The 27,965-nt window shown below is 37.8% G+C and overlaps 1 protein-coding gene across 1 annotated transcript; it reads left to right on the forward strand.

Annotated features, from left to right (window-relative positions):
• The first annotated feature begins 11,541 nt into the window (after window positions 1-11,541).
• On the forward strand, window positions 11,542-27,829 carry LOC136848661 (enolase-phosphatase E1-like). Its single transcript, XM_067121096.1, has 4 exons — window positions 11,542-13,259; window positions 19,942-20,154; window positions 21,054-21,188; window positions 23,680-27,829. Exons 1-4 carry the CDS (start codon window positions 12,279-12,281, stop codon window positions 26,317-26,319), a joined length of 3,969 nt encoding a protein of 1,322 aa, XP_066977197.1. The 5' UTR covers window positions 11,542-12,278; the 3' UTR covers window positions 26,320-27,829.
• Window positions 27,830-27,965: the final 136 nt, after the last annotated feature.

Below are 27,965 nucleotides of genomic sequence, written 5' to 3' on the forward strand. Positions count from 1 at the left end.
TTTTCATTTCCCAAGTTGTTATTCCTAATTCGTTTTACTTTATTTTAAATAACTTAGCAAGAGTGCAATCACTCTTGAAATTTTTCTGCTAAACTAGTTATTAATTATATTACTGTTGAGTTTACCGCCAATGGCGTTATTTCGTACTGTGCAGCCAGATGAGATTCAGTTAGTTGGTTTATATCCTAGAGGATGCTCTTAAGTGAATAATTCGTACATAAAGTGGGTAAGATTTCAGAGGGTCATGGTCGATGTGTCAGGCTAGCCTTTTGCAATGCAAGACTTTGCAAATATTTAAGTTACCATCAACTATTAAGTACCATGTATTGGCACTATTAAATATACAGAATATAAATGCAAATCAGCGTGCAGTACTTTTCAAGCCCAAGGCTTATACAATGATTTAGCAAAATTGTTCCCTTTCAGTGAGAGCATACATTCTTTTTGTTACTTTTTTTGAGATGCAAGTATTGACACCTTTAGTGTTCTTTGTGGCCTGTAATGGCAGCCTTTCTCCCGCATTCATATTGTACCAGAAGCACCTGAACTTTATTTTGAGGCTCCGTGGCGGCTGTGTTGGCTGGCACTTATTCCAGAGGATATAGAAATAACTCTCAATTCTAAGATCTGATAGGCCCTCGTAACGGATCCTCAACGCCACTGCCGACTGGTTAAACTCCGGGCTAGGGCAACTGGTATTAAACTCATTGTAGTGATCTAGAGACATTCAGTCGAGGCTGTTTCATACACACACACACACACACAAACGCACACATACACACACAAACATACATTGTAAGAAGATAAATAGGGACGGTAAAGGTAGGTTACCGGGCAGCCAGACAGCAGGAAAAGCCTTACAGTGTGTAGAGAATTCACTGGCAGCTGTCGTCCTGCAGGATGAGTAACCCCTGCTAGGGCTGGTGCTTTGGGCTAGTCGATGCACCATTGGTTTCTTTGACCTAGGGTCACTCTTGGTCAGCCCACAAGTCGGGCTTTCAGTATTCAAGATGATTAACCCCTGCTAGGGCTGGTGCTTTGGGCTAGTCGATGCACCATTGGTTTGTTTGACCTGGGGTCACTCTTGGTCAGCCTACAAGTCGGGCTTTCAGTATTCAGGATGGCTATCATGCTTACACCGGGAGATAGCCAAGGGCAGTCATCAGGGTTGTCTCTAGTTCCATAGTCAACGGAGTTGTCAAAATATAGGGGGCAACTGACTTCTATCGATGCTCCTCAAAGGTGACCCTCGTGCCAGGGTACTGGGAGGTACTAGAGAGGTTTTACGGGAGAAATTTAAAGGGTTTGAACGAGGAGCGCAGCCAAGCAGGGTGTTTCCAGTCAAGTCAAACAGATATCAAAGACCGCAAGCAAGAAGGGCTGGCCCGTCGACTGTTTTGGATAGCGGACGACGCACAGAGAGAGAGAGAGAGAGAGAGAGAGAGAGAGAGAGAGAGAGAGACGTGTGTTTCTTTTACTTTCTATACATTATTAAATATAAGCTAGGGAACTGGAAGGCAATTTCAAAATGAACGCCGAGAAAATAAAATGCTGGAAACAATTCCGTCTTAAATTTTGATTGTGGAAGTACTGGTTCCTTGTTATAATACATATAATTATGTATGTGTGTATGTATGTATATATATATACATATATATATATATATATATATATATATATATATATATATATATATATATATATATATATATATATATATATATATATATATATATATATATTTACATATTAGCATGTGTCTGAGTGCATTTAGGAAAAATCAGCTATCAAACATTTAGCATTGTTATCGAATAAAATGGCGAGGTTTATGGCTGATAAGACTGACTTGGAAAAATGAGATTTTATTAAAGCATCCGAATTTAAAATTATGGCGGTATAAATCACTCCACTGAAAACTCGTTTGTCAGGACCCGTTTTAGAGAGACTTTTAATGAGTGTCCGCATTTTTATGACATTATTTGGAAAGTTAGAAAACAAACTCCGACGGGATTCGTCAGCTCAGGATGTGTCGGATTAGAGAAAACAAATTTGCTAAACTTGATCTTCAAGTCTTTACTTGAGTTTGCATGTTTGTAAATAATGAATGCCGAGTAAAGTCATGGTTTGGAGCTTGTATGTATGTTTCATTCATGTGAATAACTAAAAAACACCAAAAATGCTGAGCAGTCATATTTGGAGCCGGTTGACGTGTCCATTTCCTTCCAACCAACGCCTCTACCAGCACATTTTCTTTCTAGTCTCATCCTTTCATGTTGATACCGTGAAATCTAAATACGAAGTTGAACGGATATAGCAATTAATCCCATCCTGCAGTTTGCTGAGTGAGCTTAAGGCATGGCGGAGGAAGCATTTGCAGCGTCACACGAAAATAAGGCTGTTTTGTGGCAGGATACCGTGACGCTCTGACTTAATATCGTCATGTTCTTCTGATGCGCTGTTCATGTCTGTCATTTTCATTCTGAAATGAGTGTTTGCAGAGGCACTGGTAACAGACTGTATCCTTGAATTGAATTCTAAACTGAATGTTTGCAGAGACACTGGTAGCAGAATGCATCAGGAATTTTAATTCTGAACTGATTGTTGCAGAGACACTGGTAGCAGACTGTATCAGGAATTTTAATTCTGAACTGATTGTTGCAGAGACACTGGTAGCAGACTGTATCAGGAATTTTAATTCTGAACTGATTGTTGCAGAGACACTGGTAGCAGACTGTATCAGAATTTTAATTCTGAACTGATTGCTGCAGAGACACTGGCAGCAGACTGTATCAGGAATTTTAATTCTGAACTGATTGTTGCAGAGACACTGGTAGCAGACTGTATCAGGAATTTTAATTCTGAACTGATTGTTGCAGAGACACTGGTAGCAGACTGTATCAGGAATTTTAATTCTGAACTGATTGTTGCAGAGACACTGGCAGCAGAATGTATCAGGAATTTTAATCTGAGCTGCATGTTTGCAGAGCCACGGGTAGCAGAATGTATCTGGACTTGAATTTTAAACTCCATGTTTGCAGAGCCGCTAGTAGCAGAATTTATCTGGATTTGAATTCTAAACTGCATGTTTGTAGAGCCATTGGTAGCAGAATGTATCAGAAACTTTAATTCTGAACTGCTTGTTGCAGAGGCACTAGTACCAGAATTTATCAGGAATTTTAATTCTGAACTGCATATTGCAGAGCCACTGGTAGCAGAATGTATCAGGAATTTTAATTCTGAACCGCGTGCTTGCAGAGCCACTCGTAGCAGAATGTATCAGGAATTTTAATTCTGAACTGCGTGCTTGCAGAGACACTGGTAGCAGTATGTATTAGGAATTTTAATTATGAACTGCGTGTTTGCAGAGCCACTGGCAGCAGAATGTATCTGGAATTGAATTTTAAACTCCATGCTTGCAGAGCCACTGGTAGCAGAATGTATCTGGAATTGAATTCTAAACTGCATGTTTGCAGAGACAGTGGTAGCAGAATGTATCAGGAATTTTAATTCTGATCTGCTCGTTTGCAGAGACACTGGTAGAAGAACGTATCAGGAATTTTAATTCTGAACCGCATGCTTGCAGAGACACTGGTAGCAGAATGTATTTGGAATTCAATTGTAAACTGCATCTTTGCAGAGCCACTGGCAGCAGATTGTATCCTTGAATTCAGTTGTTAACTGCATGTTTCCAGAGACTTGTAGCAGAATGTATCTTGAATTTTTATTTTGTGTAGCAGAGAGAGAGGAAGTCACGACAACTGTTGCCTTCATCATGAAGCTCTTTATCTAAATCGTTTTTCGCCGTTAAGGAGCTAGCTGTTTGCAAATGCCATCTTCAATAATACGTCATTTTCCTAACTTGAAGTAGATATTTGTGGAGTTTAGGCCTTTTACTACTCATTAATTCATTCAGTTTAACGTACTGTCTATTTAACCATTTAGATAATATCTCATGCTTCACTACGGTGACGTGTGGATTCGAGGACGTGTTGTCATGAGGTGGGACTTCCTCTCTCTCTCTCTCTCTCTCTCTCTCTCTCTCTCTCTCTCTCTCTCTCTCTCTCTCTCTCTCTTTTACTATATATATATATATATATATATATATATATATATATATATATATATATATATATATATATGTGTGTGTGTGTGTGTGTGTGTGTGTGTGTGTATGTATTGTATGTTAGCCGTTTCAAGATAACGATCATTACCCTATTCTTAAGTTACTGCCTTATCGTAGATAAAGCTCATCATATATATATATATATATATATATATATATATATATATATATATATATATATATATATATGTTATATGTTGAGAAGATACATTGCAACATTTAACTGATCAGCCAGATCCTTCACATAACTAATATATATATATATATATATATATATATATATATATATATATATATATATATATATACATATATATATATATATATATATATATATATATATATATATATATATATATATATATATATATATATATATATATATATATATATATATATATATATATATATATATATATATATATATATATATACTGGATCAGTGGAAGACCTGGCTGGTCAGTTAAATACTGCGTATGGATCTTCTCAGTATATGAGCAAAGGATAAAGATATTAGCTGATAGATCTATAAAGATGAAATATGCTACAACACGACAACAAATTAATGACTGTGTATGTAATAATTTTGTGTAGTTACCGTTATAGTTATAACTTCTTTAAAGGTTTTGCCTTGTTGGCGTTTTTGGAGTGGAAGAGTACAAAGTAGTCTAGTTTCATACTATTTATTTTTAAAGCTGTTATTAATGGTAACTCCTGAGAGGCTTTTGATACTTCTATCATCATCAGGTACTAAAGTGACAGAGAGAAATCACTCAAGTCATTTTTCATTGCGTTTAAAGATTCCCTATTTAACAATCATGCACTCCTCTTCCAAGGTTGATTGATTAATTACTATATTCGCAGGTACATTTCACGGATACCCATTAATAAAACAGTTTTACCAGACCACTGAGCTGATTATCAGCTCTCTCACAGGTCTGGCCCGAAGGGTTTGTTTTACTTATGTCGTCTCTTTACATTTTGTCAGTTAGATTACAATTTTCCAAAAAGTTTTTATTGGATTAATTGCAAATGTTGAATTTCTGACAAAATTTCACTAATGGATTTATTCCCAAAACTTGATATTCGCTGCTCATTATACTTTGGACATTCACACTACAAATAATTAATTGTTATCATTACAGTCAGAGTATTCAGGGACTTGGTACTAAAGTGACTAAACGAGAACCAGTCAGCCCGATGAGTGAGAAGATGGTTATCATTTAACGAAGAAGGAAAAGAAAAAGAGGAAAAGATGGGGCCTATGATTCAAGTACTGGCTATTTCAATGACGGGAAATTGATCTATGTGACTGTACGTGAAGTCCAAGTAATTCAAATGTCCTTATTGTGGTTGCCTGATCGTTTCCTGGTAATAATGCCATAAGGGAGCCATCTGTTGCCCATTATTTACTCTTTTGTTGTTGGATGAAGACGGATCTCGGCGAGACCGGCTCTCGTTTTTAGCTTTCTGTAAAAGAAAACTATTGTGCCGGCTTTGTCTGTCCGTCCGTACTTTATTCTGCCAGCACTTTTTTCTGTCCGCCCTCAGATCTTAAAAACATACTGAGGCTAGAGGGTTGCAAATTAGTAAGTTGATCATCCACCCTCCAATCGTCAGATATACCAAATTGCAGCCCTCTAGCCTCAGTAGTTTTTATTTCATTTAAGGTTAAAGTTAGCCATAATCGTGCTTCTGGCAACGATATAGGATAGGCCACCACCGGGCCGTGGTTAAAGCTTCATGGGCCTCGGTTCATACAGCACTGTACCGAGACCACCGAAAGACACATCTATTTTCAGTGGCCTTGATTCTATGCTGTAGCGGTTGTACAGAAAAATCGATTGCGCCGAAGAAACTTCGGCGCATTTTTTACTTGTTTATACTTGTATCGTAAAAGACTTTGTTTCTTAAGTACTTAGAGTTGTACTCACAGTTGGGGATAAAGTATTATTGGGTAATGGTGATGATCGTAAACTACCCTAGCATAGGTTAGGTTAGGTTAGGTTAGGTGAGGTTGGGTGAAGTTGAAATGCCCCCTAGGATATATTAGGTCATGTTAGGACTGCCACCAGGGCTATACATCAACTACAATTGTTTGTCATACGTCTCTCTACGCCTACGGTTCTATTTGCTTGACAATAAACGTCTTGAACACATCCACGCGAATTCATAGTTCCAGTTTTTTACTATTTTACTTAGTAATACAAAATTGCATTTAATAACTACCAACATAAGTTCTTCGTTGGACGAGTGGGTTCCGTTCTCAGCTAGCACTCTGCTGGCCGCGAGTTCGAATCTCCGACCGGCCAATGAAGAATAAAAGGAATCTATTTCTGGTCATAGAAGTTCATTTTTCGTTATAATGTGGTTCGGACTCCACAATAAGCTGTAGGTCCCGTTGCTAGGTAACCAGTTGGTTCTTAGCCACGTAAAATAAATCTAATCCTTCGGGCCAGCACCAGGAGAGCTGTTAATCAGCTCCGTGGTCTGGTTAAACTTAGGTACACTTAACTACCAACATATCATCAATGGAAGCTGCAAGCCTCTACGCCACTTCATGGACCGTTCTTTTGTTTTTTTTTTTCTTCTGCATTATCTACAGCGGTCCCACGATTTCGTCAGATCAGCAGGACATCCGTCACAAACGAACCATGACGCATCCACCACTGACGAGAAGTCGAGAATAACAGCTACGTCAGGTCCCTTCTGGCGGTTTCATACGGAGTCGTATCCCTTCAGTCATGTACGGAAAACGTTGTTTCACCATGACCTTCATCCTTTCGAGCATCCTGGAATCCTCCCCTTGACATTATCGCTCCTTAAGTCTAGTGTTCTTCACATTAAATGCGACACGTCATCGAAAATTAATCGTCTCGTGCACGGAATTTTTCAGTTAATGAAAACGTATACTGCTTGGACACCATTTTAAGCTTAAATTTTCAATTTATGATCTAAGTTTATGTAAACCTATCTATATACAGATCAAGACACACGCAAATTCCTTGTATGCATGTACGTATGTATGAATGTATGCATGTCCTTACATTCCCTTTACTCACCTTAGCTTAAAGACCCATGATTTTGTTAATGGTTAAGAATAATATATGCTGAAAATCTGATACAGCTTCCTTCACCAACGTTAATTCAGATTAAGAAATACTCACAGTACAGCATGAGTCTTGAAAGGGAGAACAAATCCACAGTTATGCACGGGTGCATAGGCTATACTTAAAAAATCAGGGGGAATCGAACAGATTCCCGAAAGCGCTCCGTGCAGATTGATTTTGAAATATATGTACCCACGCATAACGTGGATTTGTTTCTCCATTAATTCAAATGCTCCAGCGGAACATCTATGAATAGACAAATCAATGAATATTACTACTATAAATAAAAATATATTTAAATAAAAAGTAATAAAAAATTAAATAAATAAAAATAAGTAAAAATAAAAAATAAGTAGTAACTACTACTACTACTACTACTACTACTACTACTACTACTACTACTACTACTACTACTAATAATAATAATAATAATAATAATAATAATAATAATAATAATAAGGTCAGTCAATCAAAATTGATCATAGCAAGCGGCACCAGAAGAACACCTCCTGGGGGATTGTGAACCCCTTGTAGAAGGATATGCCCCCCAAATGTCGGATGAGCCTCTTTGCTTTGAGGCCAATAGCAGCCACATAAATTAAGTCACTCTGTTAATTAAGGACTAGTACTGCAGTGGTAGTAAGTGGCAAACAATAGACAAAGGTGCTCTGGAAGTACCAGGGAACTAGTGACCCCCTTGTGGGAGAATTGCTCGCAAGTCGTAGACGATGCTCTTCTCTGGGGCCAATGACAACCATACACTTCATTTTTATTGGAACTTTCAGTGGAAACGTTCTCATTATTTGCAGAAAAAAATTTATTATGACTTCCGTGGGAAATTGCTTCATTACTTTCATAGAATACGTTTTTATCTCTTTAAGAGCTGAGGGCGATATCCACCCTCACTCTTTCAGAAGTCTGCATCGTCATGCCGAGGGATTATGGGCTTATCAGTTCATTAACCAACTCAGTCCACTAGCCAGCTCAGTGTCAGTAATGATGTGACACCAAGGAGATGCAAATCAGTCAACCAGTGTCCTTCCTGCCATGAATATCATGGTTCTATATTCTCCTAAGTGCCAAGTGGTGCCAAAGTCTCGTTACTCTACTTATCAAGTTTCCCTTTCTCACTTCATCACTCTCTCACGTTTCATTTTATTTTGTTCTTTTCATCGAGGAATAGTAACTGCTATTTCCGAGTGACGCCTGTGTGGGATTTTCTTATCACTTCCATGGATTGAAAAATCGCCTTCCGAAATCAGGTTATGCAAGGAGCAATAGTTTATCTTATCAGTTTCTTAATCTAAAATCATCGGTAGAAGAAGCTCCTAGTGTACGTAATGCAATATGCGTCACTCACTACAAGTAGCGATTGAATCAAAACAATAAGTATGTCGGCTCAGCTAAGTCTTGCTATCGCATATTTGAAGAAAAATTGTTTTGAAGTCCTCTTGAAAGAGGAAAGTTTCATACAGTACCCTTAGGTGATGATCTGTCGCTTCCTGAGCTGAATGAAATTTCGGTTCGTCATATCCTTAAATAGAGGCAATCTTATGACAGCGCCATTAAATGGTAAAAAAAATTCAGTTCCAAAGTAGAAACGTTGTCCACTTTCTCGCATTAAGAAAATATCGTGCAGACATTCCATTAAATGGATAAAATATCATATTGCCTTTTTTTTTCAGAGTAACGTTCATATAAATGCTCATAAGAATAGAGAAATGAAAGAGGAATTTAATCAATGAGGAAGCCGCCGAGGCAGAATGAATACAAAGGAATGCAAAAAGACAAAAAAAAAAAAAGATATGAAAATATTTTGGGAGAGATAAACATCCTTCAACTATGTGAACATAAAAAATAAAGTTAGTGAACTAGACAGGATAAAAATTAAGAAAAGAAGTGATTAGTCAATAAAGATAAAAAAAAAAAACACGAAACGTAAGAAAATAAGGCTTAAAAATAACAACAGCAGTACCAGCCTGCTTACCAAATTGTCACAGAACTCAAGGCCACGCAACAAGCAAGTTTCTTGTCGACAGCACCTGCATGGCCAGTCACCGTATCGCAAAGCTTTGTAAGCAATTTCCCGTGAAAAGGTAATTCACGGTCGCTCGCGCAATCTCCTGATCTGGGTACCCCGTAGAGGGACAGTGCCGTCAGTGCACCTCACGCAGTGCGCGGTAGGCATTACTTAAGGTTCTTTGCGGCGTCCCTTCGGCCCGTAGCTGCGACCCCTTTTATTCCTTCAACTGTACCCCTGTTCATTTTCTGTCTTCCATCTGTCTTCCTCTCCTAACAATTGTTCATAGTGAAACTGCGAGGCTCTCCCCCTGTTAAACCTTTAAAACCTTTTTACTCTCAGGTTCCTTTTCATCGCTAAGTGAAATCATAGGTCCCAGCGCCTGGCCTTTGGCCTAAATTTTGTATTCCATTCCATTCCTGATCCAAGTAACCTCTTGAGAAAGCACGCAGAAAGGGGTCTAGGCGACCTAAGTGCGTTTATGTTGGTGTCGTGCGATTGGCAAATATAATTTAATCCCGGTATTCTTTATCTTAATTTGTTACTCTCAAACAGAATTTAACGGCTGCGTGAATTTCCGTTCTTTGTGTTTTTTCCTGTTAAAATAGCCGAGTAAACTTATATGAAAATAAAGTACAGTAATTGAATGTTTACAACATTTTTAGGTACAAACACGCATTTCAAGGCGTATCTAAAAACTGCATAAATTTCATTGCTATGTGTTATTATTTTTTTTCTTTTTTGTTAAAAATTAGACAAGCATAACGGTAGGGAAATGAAAATCAATAAAAATAGCCAAACAGTGTAATGAAGGAGTGAACAATGACGCAATACCTAACGGTAATCTGTGAGTCTTGGGTAAAAAAATTAGACAGTAATTATTTTGTCGTAAACCGGACTTCCGTTTCTACCGGAAAGGCATATTTTACATTGGTCACACTCGGAGTACCGAAGGGCGCTCACTGAGTGTCTTGCTGTTTCCTTATAGTTGCTGTGATTTAGTTCCTAGTTTTGTTGAGTTGATAATAATAGTAATCATGTAAATAATAGTAGTTAAATAATAATATTTGTTACCAAAGGAAAAGACTATATTGATGCTTACTTAACGTATAAATGCAGGAATTCGGATATATATATATATATATATATATATATATATATATATATATATATATATATATATATATATATATATATATATATATATATATATATTATTTAAAAAGTTAAAGTCCTCCTGGGCCTCTGTACGCTCATAGGGCAGGCGCTGATCTCCTGTTTCTTGGATATATATATATATATATATATATATATATATATATATATATATATATATATATATATATATATATATATATTAATTATATACATGTATATATACGTATATAAATATTCATATGTTCTGTCTATGGCTAAATGAATATGCATACTGATTTACTCATACCCTGCTACAAATAACTCTCAGGTACGTGGTGCGCTGTTAAGTCATACAAAACACGATGGGTTTTAAAAGAACGTGCATAAATCATTCCGGCTCGTTCGGGGGTAGAACCTGTGGCCTTTCGCTATGTTTAAATCTTCTCAGAATATATGTATATATATATATATATATATATATATATATATATATATATATATATATATATATATATATATATATATATATATATATATATATATATATATAACCTGTGGCCTTTCGTTTTGTTTGAATCTTCCTGAATATATATATATATATATATATATATATATATATATATATATATATACAGTATATATATATCCGAATTCCTGCATTTATACGTTAAGTATGCATCAGTAGTCTTTATCTTTTAGTAACAATCATAATTATTTTAATTGCTATTTTATATATATATATATATATATATATATATATATATATATATATATATATATATATATATATATATATATATATATATCGATTTACTCATACAAGAGGAATATAGTTCAGTACAGAAAAACATATATACATACACACACACACACACCACATACATACACATATATATGTGTATATAGACAGATAGATAGACAGACAGATAGATGGTCTGTGCTGTTATCCGTACAAAAAATACGCACTGAAGATTTTTCTTATTTTCACAGTCAAGTTTATAGCGAACGGTGATGTCAGCCGTTGAACATATCCATCGTTTTTACTGAAGCGAACATACGAACTGTTAAAAAACCAGCGGAAATAAGAGCATAACATTACTGATAACGAGTTGGCAGTTTGTCGATTAATCCACTTCTTCGCTTCGAAATCTGTAACTCGTTGTGACTTAGGAACTGGCATTCGTCACATTAGACGTGAGCGGGACAGAAGGAGAAATAATGTGCGTTATTTGTTGAGAGATGTGTAAACAATAATGGTCGTGTATATCTGATCCGTGTGAAATGGTATTTCGTCTGACTGCCACCAGATGGCACTAGCGTGCCAGGAGGAAACCTGATCTCAGTGTTGACTTTTTATTGTCAGCTGTCACAGTCAGTGAAAATAGTTCAGCAACGATAATAGTGTAATGGTGTTAATACGTGCATAAGAAGAAAACTGCGTCATCGTTATTCATCAGCGACCGTACCTGAGTCATCCAAAGCCTTGATCAAGTCGTTGTAACGTGAATTGAGTTAAAAGTTTGATAAATCATCTGGATTTTTTAAAATTGTTTCGTGCTGGGTGATTTTGCGTTTGCCTTCTAACCAAGAGCAAAATTTCGTGAACGGAATTTTTTTTTTTTCTGTACGTCTTTGAGATGTTCTTTTGCAATACTGATGAATAATTCGTAATAACTATTTTGACATTTCAGTGTTGCATGTAGCTTATTGTCAATAATAGTAGCTGGATAGAAAGTTAATTTTTGGACAAGGAAGCATCTGAATGGCTGTTCATTTGACAGTTAAGGCAACGGACTTTGGAAAAGCAACAGACTTTTGAACACTTTAGACCTAATACTCGGATTACAGAGAGATTCGAGCTCTCAGCCCGGGAAAATAAACATCCAAAATGGCGGCAACTGACACATCAAGCTCAACTGTCAGTCCTCCGACGTCACCAACATCCCCCACTCCTTCGCTGGCTTCTCCTACAGGAGACTCCCCCGAATCAGAGGGCAAGGGAAAGCAATTCTTCAAGAGTAACCTCCAAGTGCTTCTCAGGAGGCAGGAAAATGAACTGGTCAAAAACCTCGAGTTCAAGAAAAAGCGGGAAGAAGAAGAACTGGAGAGACTCAAAGAAAGTGAAGAAGGGAAGGGACGCAAGGAGACTGACAACAGAAAGAGAAAGGACACATCTGGTAAATACGAAATGGATAATGCAGAAGGCGACGACGAAGTGTTTGAAGAACCCGTGGACAGTAAAGCTAAAAAGGAGGCAAAGGAGGGAACGGAAGAGAACGTGAAAAACAACCTAAATAAAGATAAAGGCAAAGATAATAAAGAACAGAAGGATACGGATAAAGGTTCAAAGAGTCCTGCAGCTGTGAAAGGCGAGAAGGGAAAAGAAAAGCCACCCGAGATGAAGAAAGACCAAGAAAGTGGACCCAAAGGAGAAAAAATCCAAGAGAAAGTAACCCCTGAAAAAGAACGAGATAAAGAAACCTCTAGTCCTACTCTCTCCAAAAAAGAAGATGAAGATGGAAAAGGAAAGAAGAAGAAAACGAGCCCCGAAACAGAGACAAAGAAGGCACCTCCGGGGAAGAAAGAGAAAATCAGCAAAGAGGAGAATCCCAAGGAGAAGAAGGAAGACACGCACGACGAAAAAGGGACGGGAATGTTCATCGAGAACACCAAAACAGGAAAACCGAAAGATGGCGGGAGACAGCAGAACGATGCCAAACCTACTTCTCAACCGGAAACCTCACCGAAGTCGCCAAACTCCGGCACGCCCTCCGCCGACGCCCCTCGAGAAAAGGAGTCGAAGGAGTGCCCCTCCGTCAAGCAAAGCAAGGGGCAGAAACACCAGGGAACGCTGATGAAGAAAGGATCGGTGAGTGTGAATGTCTCTGAGTCATTAAGGAACTGTAATGTCAAGTGACTGAGGAAATCTCAAAAAAAAGAAAAAAAAATGTTCTGTTATTCTAAAATTATATGAAATATAAATCACTTTACAAGTTACCTGAAAGGATTGGAAACACTGACCGTGAATTTAATTGAAACTAATCTTATTGAATATATTTGTATACGAACAGATGAGAAACGTTTACACACGGGTATGATAAAAACACAGACTTCTAAATAGTAGCCACTTCCTCCAACACACACACTCACACACATATATATATAGATATATATATTTATGTATATATACATACATATATATATATATATATATATATATATATATATATATATATATATATATATATATATATATATACATATATACATCTTGAAAATAATAACCACATGAGGAAGTGTTTCACAGAAATAAATTTCTGACTCACACTGGGAACGAACCTCGGCCTCCCGAGTGACAGGGCAAGGAGGCCGAGGTTCGTTTCCGATGTGAGCCTGAAAATTTTTTCAGACTTACATCGAAACGAACTTCGGTCTCCCTTGCCCTGTCACTCGGGAGGCCGAGGTTCGTTCCCCAGTGTGAGTCAGAAATTTATTTCTGTGAAACACTTCCTCATGTGTTTATTATTCTCAAGATATATATATATATATATATATATATATATATATATATATATATATATATATGTATATGTATATATATATACTGTGTATATATATATATATATATATATATATATATATATATATATATATATATATATATATATATATACACGTACTGTCCTTTTGGCTTCAGAAGGTATTGGTCCTTCTTGCGTCAGCAAGCCTTTGGTATGAGGGTGCTAGCCCCATGACTTTTCCCATACTATTCACAAGAAAAGTTAATGGAACTGTCAAGGGAATCGTGCCTGGAACCTCTTGCTGGTGAGGCAAGTGTCCTAACCACATTTATAGTCATTTTTTTAATGGTGAAGTCACGTGGACAGGCAATTTAATATCCGCAACCAGCCCTGGGCCAAAAACTCCAGAAATAGACAGGGGAAGAAACTAGCCAGGGGAAACGGAAGTAGGTAAGGGGTTCCAAAGCCTGTCCGTCGAAGGAAAAACAGTCACCGGACCATGACTGCTTAAATACCATAGAGGAAATGTGGGAAGAGATTTCCTGTCGGAGTTACGAGGTCGCCTGATATGAGGAGAAGCTCTCCCTTGAGCTGAGCATTGCAAGTGGGTTTGCCCCACTTATTTCTTTTGCTAATCTGCCATATTACCTTCCTTAATTTCCATCTAGCCCTGGTAACTAGACGTGACAGAGAGAGAGAGAGAGAGAGAGAGAGAGAGAGAGAGAGAGAGAGAGAGAGAGAGAGAAAGAGAGAGAGAGAGGTGGTCCCTGTGAAGTGAAGTTCTCAGGTGCCCAGAAACACCTTCCCCAAAGCGTAACAAGGCAGAGTAGACTAAACAAAAACCACACAGTAATGGTTTCTTTTGCGATTAAGGCGGAAATATTGATATGAAGCTAAAGTTAACATAGAGTCACAATAGTCCGAGCCATGCTGACTACTAGGGACGTCGTTCGATGGAAATAATCATCAACTATTCCACACAACTGGACGGAATTCACGCACCCTCGGCGCGCTAAGAAATGCAAAGCATAAATGAGGAAGTCGCTGATTTCCTATAATAACTGAAAAAAGGTTTCAGATTTTTTCAATGCTCGTATATATATATATATATATATATATATATATATATATATATATATATATATATATATATATATATATATATATATATCTTTCTTCTTCTTTTTCTTATATATATATATATATATATATATATGTGTGTGTGTGTGTGTGTGTGTATGCGTGTGTGTATGCGTATGCATTTTTTACATTAAGGTTAGGTTCAGAGAAAACAATGCAATGGTAACTTCCTATTAGTTTTCTGAAAAGAAAACTATCGTGCCGGCTTTGTTTGTCCGTCCGCACATTTTTCTGTCCGCATTTTTTCTCTCCGCCCTCATATCTTAAAAACTGCCGAGGCTAGAGAGCTGCAAACTGGTACGCTGATCATCCACCCTCCAATCATCAAACATTCCAAGTTGCAGCCCTCTATCCTCAGTAGTTTTTATTTTATTTAAGGTTAAAGTTAGCCATAATCGTATTTCTGGCAACTATATAGGACAGGCCACCACCGGGCCGCGATTGAAGTCTCATGGGCCGCAGCACATACAGACTTATACCGAGACCACCGAGAGATAGGTCTATTTTCGGTGGCTTTTCTTCCTACGAGTGCATAACAGACGCAAGAAACACCACGATTATAAAAATAAGCTGTATTATTTATGAAAGATAAACAAAGACTTTCAGATGCGTGAATGGTTTTACTCCTCATTGATCAACGGGAACACTGAGGCGTTCAAACACCGTTCAGGTGTTTGAAAGTCTTTACCTTTTATAAATAATACAACTTATTCATATAATCGTGGCGTTTCTCATTGTCTGTTATGCACTCGTAAGAATAAAAGCTAAAAGTTGTCCTGACGGCCACAAAACAATCAAGGCCTTCGATGTGACTTTTCATACTAATGAAGGAATTTATGCTTTGATGCAATTGTGGATTTTCATTATACAGACACGAGGAAATCACTCCAAAGTTAAGTATACCTTAGTTTTACCAGACCACTGAACTGATTAACAGCTCTCCTGGGGCTGGCCCGAAGGATTAGGCATATTTTACGCGGCTAAGAACAATTGGTTACTTAGCAACGGGACCTACAGCTTATTGTGGAATCCGAACCACATTATAGCGAGAAATGAATTTCTATCACTAGAAATAAATTCCTCTAACTCTTCATCAGCCTGCCGGAGACTCGAACTCGGGCCTACCGAGTGCTTGTCCACAGCTCTACCGACTCGCCCAACGAAGAGCTGAAATCACTCCAATAGGCCTATAGGAAATGCAGAGGCTGTATGACCGCCTCTCCCCACACCCCACCCCCAAATGACGGTCGATGTAGACAAGACAAGGATTTGACGATAAAAGCTGTGACAGAAAAGACAGTTTTAGGAATGAGGGAAAATGGAATAAGAGGCCAGATTCAATAGATTTGCTCTCGAGAGAAAGAAATGGCTGCCAGTTTGTCATTTTGATTGAGTTTTAATCTGAAACCAACTGAAACAAGTAAAAAAATGCATCGAGTCTTCTGTATAGCCGCTACACCGCATAATCAAGGCCACCGAAAACAGATCTATCTTTAGGTGGTCACGGTATAATTCTGTATGTGCCGCGGCCCATGAAACTTTAACCACGCCCCGGTGGTGGCCTATCCTATATCGTTGCAAGAAGCACGATTATGGCTAACTTTAACCTTAAATAAAATAAAAACTACTGAGGCTAGAGGGCTGCAATTTGGTATGTTTGATGATTGAAGAGCGGATGATCAACATACCAATTTGTAGCCCTCTAGCCTCAGCAGTTTTTAAGATCTGGGGGCGGACAGGAAAAGTGCGGACGGACAGACAAAGCCGACACAATAGTTTTCTATTACAGAAAACTAAAAGTAGTAACTAATTTTAGCAACTATCTTACACGGCGACTATCTCGGGTATCTGTCGTTCTGCTTATTTTACGTCATGTTAGAAAGCGAGGGAAGTGACTATACCGGCAGAGAGACGAAAGCCTATTAAACGCTTCTGATTCGGATGGAATCTTTTCCTCCGCCACCGGAGGGAAATACGTCGGCCCGGAAAAGCCTTCCACAGCTGCTGAACTTCTGTCAGTGCGTTTCCTTTGATTTTCTGTCCTCCTATTTATTTGTTTATTTTTGTCTATTAATTCTTTTTGCTTTATGAATTTAGTGTAGAGATTACTGATGAAAATGTAATGGTTCCGTGTGACTTCTCCGACATGCTTGGACCTACTATTTTTTTTTTTTTTTGGTCTAATGAATTTAGTGTAAAGAATAAGTACTGACGACGATGTAATTTACTTCCCTGACCTCCTGTGTGTGTGCAAAAGCGCCTGCATATTCAACAACTAAGAAGGTAGAGACCTGTTTGAGTCAGGTAACACATAACCAAGTGGGTGGAGGACAGCATTACTATAAAAATGTCAAACGTTCCATATCATGAAAAAGTCTAGCTGGAAAAAGCGTGTTTTACTTAATATATATACACACACACACACACACACACACACACACACACACACACACACACACATATATATATATATATATATATATATACATAGATAGACAGATATAAATAAAATATATATATATATATATATATATATATATATATATATATATATATATATATTGATTTATTTATATTAAGGGTAAGTCTCTAAGTCTGAAGAATTTTTTTCATTCTCTCTTTGCTTTGACGATGTAAGTTTTGACTGTTTTAGCTTAGCGGAGCCGCTGTCAACAACTACGCCCAAAGAGCATAACACATTTAATCAACAGGTTTCTGTTGAGTAACTGTTTGTCCTTATTTGACTCTGATACGCCGTCTTAAATGAGCAAGTTTCATCTTTACAGTAAGTAAAGAAAACTTGTCAGAAATTTGTCCAAGAAGAAGAACTTGCTTTTTTATAGATCTACTTGTCAAATCTCTGTAAGTGGGTAGTGCCGCTAGCGCACCTCATGCAGTGTGCACCGTAGCATTATATATATATATATATATATATATATATATATATATATATATATATATATATATATATATATATATATATATATATATATATATATATATATATATACATATATATGTGTATATATATACATATGTATACACACACACAAGCATATATATACATATATATATATATATATATATATATATATATATATATATATATATATATATATATATATATATATATAAAGTGTACAGTAGAAAAGTTCCTGGATGTAAGAAGTTGTTTCAGAATTTCCTTGAGAGTATAAATGTTGGGAATCACTGTCGTTAGGATATTCACAGAACACCAGGCTGGTCATGACTCTCCTTTTTAGTTTTCTGTAAAAGAAAATTATTGTGCCGGCGTTGTCTGTCCACCCGCGCTTTTTTCTGTCCTCCCTCAGATCTTAAAAACCACTAAGGCTAGAGGGCTGCAAATTGGTATACGTTGATCATCCACCCTCCTATCATCAAACATCCCAAACTGCAACCTTCTAGCCTCAGTAGTTTTTATTTTATTTAAGGTTAAAGTTAGCCATAACCGTGCCTCTGGCAACACTATAGGATAGGCCACCACCGTGCCGTGGCTGAAAGCTTCATGGGCCGCGGCTCCTACAGCATTATACACTGTATTTTTTTTTACTTGTTACCTGTTTAACTTGGTAATTGTTCATGGAGTATTATGGGGTTTGTCCTTTCAAAAACAAGCAAAGTCAGGAATTACACAATAGTCCGAGTTTCAGTCTCAGACCCATCATCAAACTAGCATTATCTTACATAACCGAAAACTGTGATTTCTTACGACGCGCTGCACTTCTGGCGTGATTTTCAGTAATTCAAATATAATTGAATCTTGCTAGAAGAACCTACCCTTACTTAGAATATTATTACTGCTAAACATTTCCAAAACACATGAAGTCCAGACTGCCAAGAAACTCTTACAAAATTATCAGAAAGATTTGTGATAGTAAGAAAACAGTTCTAAATCTAATTGTATTAAAATATCTTTATTGTTTATTTCCTATGCTGCTAACTAGCTTAGCATGTACGAACTCAGTGTTATTGGAAAAATCCAGTTTTGTCAAAGTATTGTTCGCAAATGGAAAAATTATCGCTGTATGTACAATAATTTCTGTTATGCAAAATATCTTATCAAAATCCTGGAGAGAACTGGTGTTAGTCTAAGTCAAACCTTGACATGAGTGTACTGAATATGAGTGTAGCTGAGGGTAAGATTACGTTTTTAGGATATCATTCTAATCATTATCGGAAATTGTCCACGAAAACTTGTGACTTTTCGTAACTAATGAATGAATTTATGTTTTGGTGTTAACTGACCTAACCAACACTAAGCCAGAAAGCCATGATTGTTTAACAAGGTCATGAAACACCCCAGGGGCAATCTGTAAGCCTTTGTTAAATGGAACCAGGCAAACTTGGCAACAAATTCTAGCTAAATACTCTTATGGGAAACTTGGATAAAACTTTCAGCTAATCCAGGAATTATTTTTAGCAACAAATTCTAGCTAAATATCCTTGTGGGGAACTGGGATAAAACTTTCAGTTAATCCAGGAATTCTTTTTAGCAACAAATTCTAGCTAAACATCCTTGTGGGGAACTTGGATAAATCTTTCAGCTAATCCAGGAACTATTTTTAGCAGCAAATTCTAGTTAGATATCCTTTTGGGAACTGGGATAAAACTTTCAGTTAATCCAGGAATTCTTTTTAGCAACAAATTCTAGCTAAATATCCTTGTAGGGAACTGGGATAAAACTTTCAGCTAATCCAGGAACCATTTTTAGCAACAAATTCTAGCTAAATATCCTTTTGGGAACTGAGATAAAACTTCCAGTTAATCCAGGAATTATTTTTAGCGACAAATTCTAGCTAAATACTCTCGTGGGAAACTAGGATAAAACTTTCAGCTAATTCAGGAATGATTTCTAATCCCCCCCTCCAGTCACCGTTTTCACTGTGGAAGAAGTACTACTTCGTGCTGGATGGTAAACGCCTGATGTACTATCGGTCCGACAATGAATACAAGAACCTCGCTGGAGCGAAAGGATCTCTCGACTTGGCGGCCCTGGAAGACGTGAAGATCAAGAAACCCGGGAGGATGAAGGCGCCCTTCCAATTTGGCCTGTACAGGAAAAATCAGAAGACTATTCAATTGGTAAGTTTGCTGGGAAGGTTGTTCAGTGAAGGTTCATTTGGGATGTAATTATGTGAGGGACAATGCTGTCCTATCATCACTTTATTTTAAATAGTTTCATTCAAGGTGCCTAGAACTTGAGCCCTACTCTTCAGGACTATAACTTGAGCCTCTCGGTAACTCTAGAATGATTTTGAGACTTTTTCTCATTAATACTGTGAATGAATTTATGGTCATTCTAATTGTTCTGCATTCTTCTTGTCGAGGCTGTCTTGGATTACTGAATATTGATAAACATAATTCAGTTCAATTTTATCTTTATATTTGGACTAGTCATAAGTTTGCTCTTCATATTATTTCTTTATCATCATCTTTGCTACAAAATATAAAGCTGTCAATCATCCTCAGCAAGCTGACAGCACCAACTATCTAATCTAGAGCTTCTCAAGAGAGAACACTGCATTATTTTTTTTTTGAGTTTTGTAGCTTTTCCCTGAGCTTAGCACGTTTAATCATCTTTTCCTACATGACTTTTCTTGGACACGAGACAGATCTTGTAACTTGGTAACATCTAATCCCTCTGCGTACAGGGCTTATAGACACTCATTCCTGTTTTAAATAGTCAGTCCCCACGTTACGTCAGGTTCTGGTTACGTTATTCCGGACTTACGGCTCTTGCCTCACAGCACCGTTAACCCCGATTTTATGGCGCTGTAAGTGGATTTACAGCACTTTTACCTGGACTTTTGGCACCTATGGTGCTGTAGCACCGTTAACGGGGCTGTAAATGCTATGTATTCCCATTATAATTATGATGCTTTGGGTTACAGTGCGACGCAAGGGACTGCCTACTTACATCTAGCTTGTTAGGAAAGAATAATATTCAAATAAGGATCCTTACATCTGCTTTCCTTTTCCAGGCAACAGACACAAACGAAGAACGTGAAAAATGGATGGCAATTCTTCTGGGGACCAAGAGGCACGACACACGCCTGTCAGGAAGTGACAATGTACTGAGTACTTCCGATTCTCCTGTCGAAGAGGCGAAAAACAAGGTAAAATGAATAATAAACAGCATAACATCACTGGTACATTCTTTCTGAAATTGCTGAATTGAGAATGAACCCCCTGTACAGAAAACCTCCACAGCATTAGCTGCTTCATGCAACTACACAGAAGGCTCATTAACAGTCTGTTGAATCCCCTCTAAATGCACAACCCCATGATCTTCTGCCATGGATACAGCCCTTTTTTATGTTTTCCTTCTCCTCCCTGCTAAAATTTCCAAATCACAACCTCTTTTCACTAACTCACTGTCCTCAAGTCATTCCACATGAATAAGCCATCTCAAAATGCTATAATTCATCCTTTCACATTTTTACCACGTTTTTTTACGTACCTTTCAATTCCTCTTGTGTCACTTACACTACACAAACAGTTTATTTCAGCAGCTTCAGACTTTTTGCTTTCATTTGCATTCAGCTTCCAGACTTCATTTCAGTAAGAGAGAGTTGACTCAGTAGCACCTACACTGGCGAATAGTAATGATGGCACAGGTAAAAATGCCACATGCAAAAATGGCACGATAAAGATGACACAGCTGAAAATAACACAGGTAAAAATGGCACAATTGAAGAAATAGGAAAAAATGGCTCAAGGGAAAAAATATATTGAATAATCTACAATGTTTCGCCGTGTTTAGTACTAGACCCTCGGTGATCGAATGTCCCTAAGTGCATCTGATCCCCGATGGGCTAGTACTAAACGCGGCAAAACACATTTGATCACCGAGGGGCTAGTACTAAACACGGCAGAGCAATGTAGATGAATCATTGTTTCTCTGTGTTTAGCACTAGCCCCTCGGGGATCAGATGCACTTAGGGACATTTGATCCCAAAGGGGCTAGTACTAAACATGGCGAAACATTGTAGATGAATCAGTATATTTTTCTCCTTGTGCCATTTTTTCCTATTTTTTCACTTGTGCTATTTTTACCTGTTATTTTTACCTGTGCCATTTTTACAGTGCCATTTTTGCCTGTGCCATTTTTACTTGTGCCATTATTACCTAAATGCCTCATACATTACCACCTTGGCTTCCATGGGGACCCCAAGTCTCTGTCGAATCTTATGCAAATACCTCACTGCCTCTCTTATTCTAACTATTCTTTTCTCACCTTACCATCGCCCATTACATTTACTCCCAAATACCTGACGAGTATGAATAAACTGCTTCCAGTCTTCCACTATCCACAATAACATTTTTTTCCCCATCTTCCTAGTTTAAATTTACCCTCCTAACTTTACTCTTGCTCCTATTTACTCTCAGCTTTCTCCGATTGCAAATACTTTCAGACTCTTTTACTAGTTACTGCTCCATTTCTCCACTGAATCACTTGCAAAAAACCAATCATTTCACAATTCATTCACAGCTTACTTTCCTAATTCACAACTTTGTACTTGCATCCACTGTTTTTTCTCCTTTCATAATACTACTTTATAAAGATCTAAAACAACTATGAAAACATAAAACATCCTTGTCTCAGACCCAGTTTTGCACCAAACCAATCACTCCCCTATTCTAAAACACGCTTTGCACCATCAGATCATTCTCAGTAACTTATATTCTACACCATTCAACCTCAACACCCTCTGTCACAAGCTTTCCCCTTTGCTTTGACACTTCCCATGGTAAACACCTGATCCATAAATCCTTTTCTTCACTTAAGCCAATACTGTCCTTACCCTGTCAGTCCTTTTGACATGTGTCTTACTTTCTCAATAAAAATTCTCTTATACACCTTCCTTGGTATACTGAGTATTTTTATGTCCCTATAATTCTTACAGCATCCTCTATCACCTTCATTTATACACCGTGGAGCAATTATTCCTCTCACTAATCCATCCAGAACATTTCCCCCACCTAGACATAATTTGTAAACCCTGGTCAGCCACTCAGTCATACTGTCATTGCACCATCTCACATGTATTCCCTTCAACTGTTGGTGTGTTTCACTTCTTCAGTTTATTCATCGCCTTCCTTACTTCCGTAACGATCATCTCTATATGTATTCTCAAACTTACACTAATTCATTGTACTCTTTCTCCACTCAGCCCTGTCTCTCTTCTGTCTTCCACATTCACCAGATCTTTAAAATACTTACTCCTTAAACTCAGGACAGCATTCACTTTAGGCATTGTCTCTTAATTTGCATCTTTTATTCTGAGATACATCTTTTTGCAAGGTAGAGGTGAATGGTGCTGTGTGTGCAAATGGGTTCTATTATGCACTGAAGATCTGCCTTGTGTGTGTGTTTGTGAAGTGGTTGATGTTGTGGATACTTGTACACAGGGCATTCTCTCATGATTCATTTGTTAAAGTAAGAATCTGGCTGCAGCTGTTCTTTGTTGCTGCCCTGAAATCACCTTCTGTTAGGGGTATCATGTACACGAAACAAAATATTTCTTGATAACTGTTGAATCTCCAAACTGAGGTGAAAATTGAAACCAATACGAGCCTGTTATTAATTTATTTTCCTCTTTTCAGAAGTATGCAACTATGCCTGTTGGCAATGTGCCGCCAAACGCTGAAGTCTCTTCCAGTGACAGTGAGCCAGAGGATAAGAAGGACGAGGAAGAAAAACTTGGGTTAATTCAGCCAAAGAAAATTGGACGGGTTGGAATTGGCTTACCAGTAGACCTTGGGGCAGTGAAACTTAAGAAAGTGAATGAAAAGCCTAAGACAGCCGAGAAACCAACAGAATCTGAAAAAGCAGCTGCAGATAATGAACTTTTTGGTGTAAAGCTCAAGAAATTAGTAGCAGAAGGGGCTGTGGCATCAGATAGTGATAAAGAAGAAAAAGAGCCTGGAACAGAGAAGCCTGTGCCTAATAAGAGGCCAAACAAGCAAGCTATCATTCCCTTGAATAAGAGTCCTCTTTTGTCCCACACTGATGTTGAAACAGACCGAAAGCCCCTGAGCAGTAAAACAACCACAACAACAGAGCGCAAAAGATCTCCTTCACCCTGCATTCCACTGTCAAAAGGTGTACATGCTGTCCTTGTTAAGTCTAATGAAGAAAAAGAGAAAGAAAGCAGCAATGATTTGACTGTTCGTACTGCCGTATGCAGAGAGATTCGGTACAGTGAAGCTGCGCTGAGTATTGAGGATGAAGTTCCTGCTGAATATTTGCAAACTGATGACAAACTAAGGGAGTCATCAGAAAACTTGGAAGCTCCTCGAAGAGGAAGTGAAGACTTACCAGGGAATGGAGAAGATAAGGAACTTGGAGAAATTCCTCAAGTATCAGTTACAGTAAAAGAAAATCCTGATGAAGCTGAATATGAGGAGTTTGATGAAGAATTTTTGAGGACTATGAAGGAAAACAAAACAGCTGAGTTATCTCAGCGTTTAAGTGATAGATTTAATGAAGGAAATCCTCCAGGAACCGAAAGTTCTAATGCCGATGCCGGGAATGACATTTCCGAAAGCAGTGAAGAAGAACAGGTTGTCAGCCCTAGCAAAACAACAAGGCAATCTCCATCAAAGATCGCTGTAGGCAGCAGCAAGCCCATTCCGCCCTCTTGTTTAACAAAGGATGAGCAAGAAACTAACGAGGAAAAGGTAGATGAGGAGTTTTTAAGGAATGTATCGGCTGCTCATATACCATCAGAAACAGGTGGGAAACAATTACCCAGTGAAATCCTTACAAGTCCCTCAGGAAGAATAACTCCACAGAGTCCTTTTCGAAGGCGAACTGGTACAAATGAGAGTTCAAACTCTTCTTGTAAGAGTGATTCTGAAAATTCTGATAAAAAGATAAGCAAGTTCAAGTTATTCCAGATCAAGCAATCTGGTAGTAGTGATGACGAGAAACAAAAGGATGAAAAGAAAGACATCAGACGAAGAAAGAAGAGTTCATTTTCAAAGTTTCTTCCAGGTATAAAAAACAAAGTAAAAAAAAGCAAAAATGAAGATGAAGGCTTAGAAAATCCTTCTGCTGTAAGTACTTCATCTGAGAAAGAAAGTGTTGAATCTGACAAAGAACCACAGCCAGTACCGAATGATAATGCTTCCTCTGAAAAGACCAAGAAATTGGTTGATTATAAAGCACAAGGGGTTCCAGCACTAAACATCCCTCAAATATCCTTACATCTAGAAGATTCAGACACAGAGAGTGCAAAAAAAGTAGAACTTCGGCCTCAGCATCACTCTGTCAGAGATGAAGCCCGCAGTAGTACTTACAGCCGCTCATCAATCACTTCTCCTGAACTAGACCCACCACCACTGGTGCCTGAGAAAAAGGGTATGCGATCAATGTCTCCTGGTCATGATGTCCCACAAAACAATCGGCCTGTAACAGTACAGGGGTATGAGGAAGCAGAAATGGCAGAAAACATGGAAGAGATCAAAGTCGATGGAGTAATATCACTGGACCAAATAGATGCAATACTGTCTGCCAAAGGCAACAAAGAAAAGAAACGAAAATCAGGCTGCTTTGACTCGAGTGGATTTTCTGCTCCAGTTGAGTGTTCTCAAAATTTTAATGAAAAAGCAGAAGGGTCGTATGATAGAATGGCATCAGTAGTTTCTATCACAAGCACGGAAAGTGACGAACCTCTACCCAAATTTAATTTCCTAAGCAGCACTAGTAATCGTAGCAGTTCCGGAAGCTCAAAAAACCGAGATAAATATGACGACTCTGATATTTCTAGTGATGCACAAACTGATACTTCAAGAACTAATCAGGAGTCTGTTGATCAAGATATATCTTCAACTCTGGGCTATATAACTCGCTTAACGGAATCCATGCATAGTGGCCCAAGAGTCAGCTTGACCATCCCTGAATTCACTGTCAAGGAAGAAGATGGACCAGGAACGTCTGACCAAGTAAAATGCTCATTAGGAGACAGGGCTGAAGATACACCTGTTAGGGAAGAGGATGAACAAAACGATTATTTTCCAGTCATAGGAGGGGGCGTTAACCTCAGGCATCCGTCTCCTTCTAGAGGTTCCCAGTTCTCTGACGCTGGCTTGCGTACTTCGGGAATTAACGGTCTTAAGGCCTTTTTGGAAGAGAATCAGCCAGACAATTCCTCCTCTAGGTCAGGAATCAGTCGCTTAGGTCACAGTGCTGCCGTAGAGAAGCTAAAAAGAGTCTCGAGTGAGGAAACCGATAAAGACTAATACTGACTGGGATTCCTCGACAGAAGTTGGAGTGCTGTGGTTTTGGATCCCAGATTTCAAATTGACAATCAGAGATCTCTAATGATTAATAGTCACAGAAATCTGAAGTAAAACCCACAGGTGGCCTTCAGTGCTTAAACTTAAGTATTTTCAGTAAAAATGAAAGACTTCCACTGAATCAAAAACAAGAAATCAAGAATAACAGGCAGAAGCTCTGGTGCAACCATCCCTACCCGACATCGAGCATTCATTTAACACCGGAATTCTATTGCTTCACGATATGTGTTTCTGTCTCTGTAATTAATTTTGACCTATTTCCACCTAATATTATTTTCACACGCATATCAGTCAGAGACAAGTAAGTGCATCCTTACAGCTTTCAATCTGTGTCAGAGATGCTTAATCTGATATCCAGGTTTGTTTTGAATTCCCTTAGGTTCACAAAAGATGTCAGGTGATTTCTGGTGAATCTCAGAAGTTTTCGTAATTTTTCAGCTCTTTGGATGTGCTATCAGGTATTCTCAGTTGTTCGTAAAAGACGACAAAAGACTTCTTTGTAAAAGCAGATATCTGAAATATCAGTTCTTCAGAAACGATATCAAAAGACTGTTTTATATATAGTGAAATATTCAGAAATGATATCAGAAGTTTTATTGTGAACTGAGGCAAAGTCAGAAGCATTTATGTAAACATTGCTTTTTTTCTGCAAAGGTGATTACATTTTTTTTTTTTTTGAATTCTAAGCCGTTTAGAAAAGTTGTCAGAATATTCCTTGCAAATTTTCGTCTCTCAAAAGATATCAGAAGACTTCTTGCCAATTCTGTCTCAGAAAAGAGGTTGGAAGTTTTCTTGCTGAGTCAGTTTTCCAGAATTGCTGTAGCAGGCACAGGTGACGCTAAACGAATTTAGTTGTTGGGTGCGGTAATTGTGTTAAAATGGAAGCCTAGTTACTGCTCTGTAGAGGCTAGTGAGGTCATGGATAGCAAGAAGCAAGCAAAGGGCTGTCAGAGAAATAATGTGAAGCTTTGGTGCTAAACTCAAGACATTCTAAGCAAAGAACGCGAAAGGTTCAAGTTCCTACAAGAGAGATGTGTGACTACTTCTTCTGTTGATTTTGTAAATACTGTACTGTAAGAGATGCTTCCAGACTACGCTATGTCTGCCATATCATTTTGGAATGTCTGTTGAGTGCCTTTGCAGTCACCATATAAATTTGCTTTAAGTTTGTTGAAATTGTGACGTCAGTAGCTCATGGCAATAAATTAGGTAGGTTTATTGTCTGATGTGAATCTCTTAGGTGATAAAAAAATCTCATGGAAGTGTAATTCATGAGTTTCATATATATACATATATATAAATATATATGTATGTATGTATGTATGTATTTATATATGCACACATATATACATATTCAGTGATTCGTTATACATTTCCAACATTAATACGTTACACTTACTACATGGATTACTGCATGTGGACGTGTCAAAAGTCAATAAAGAAAGAAAATGAATGGGGCTGTGTCTTTTCATTTCATTTGCATGATATCCTTCAGCACAGGCAGGAAAATACATTGCCTACATGAAAGAACTCTCAGGAAAAGTTTCATGTTTTTTTATTGTCTTACTTTTTCTGCGAGGAATTCATGA

The sequence above is a fragment of the Macrobrachium rosenbergii genome, chromosome 19 (genome assembly GCF_040412425.1).
Source record: "Macrobrachium rosenbergii isolate ZJJX-2024 chromosome 19, ASM4041242v1, whole genome shotgun sequence".
NCBI classification, from domain to species: domain Eukaryota; kingdom Metazoa; phylum Arthropoda; class Malacostraca; order Decapoda; family Palaemonidae; genus Macrobrachium; species Macrobrachium rosenbergii.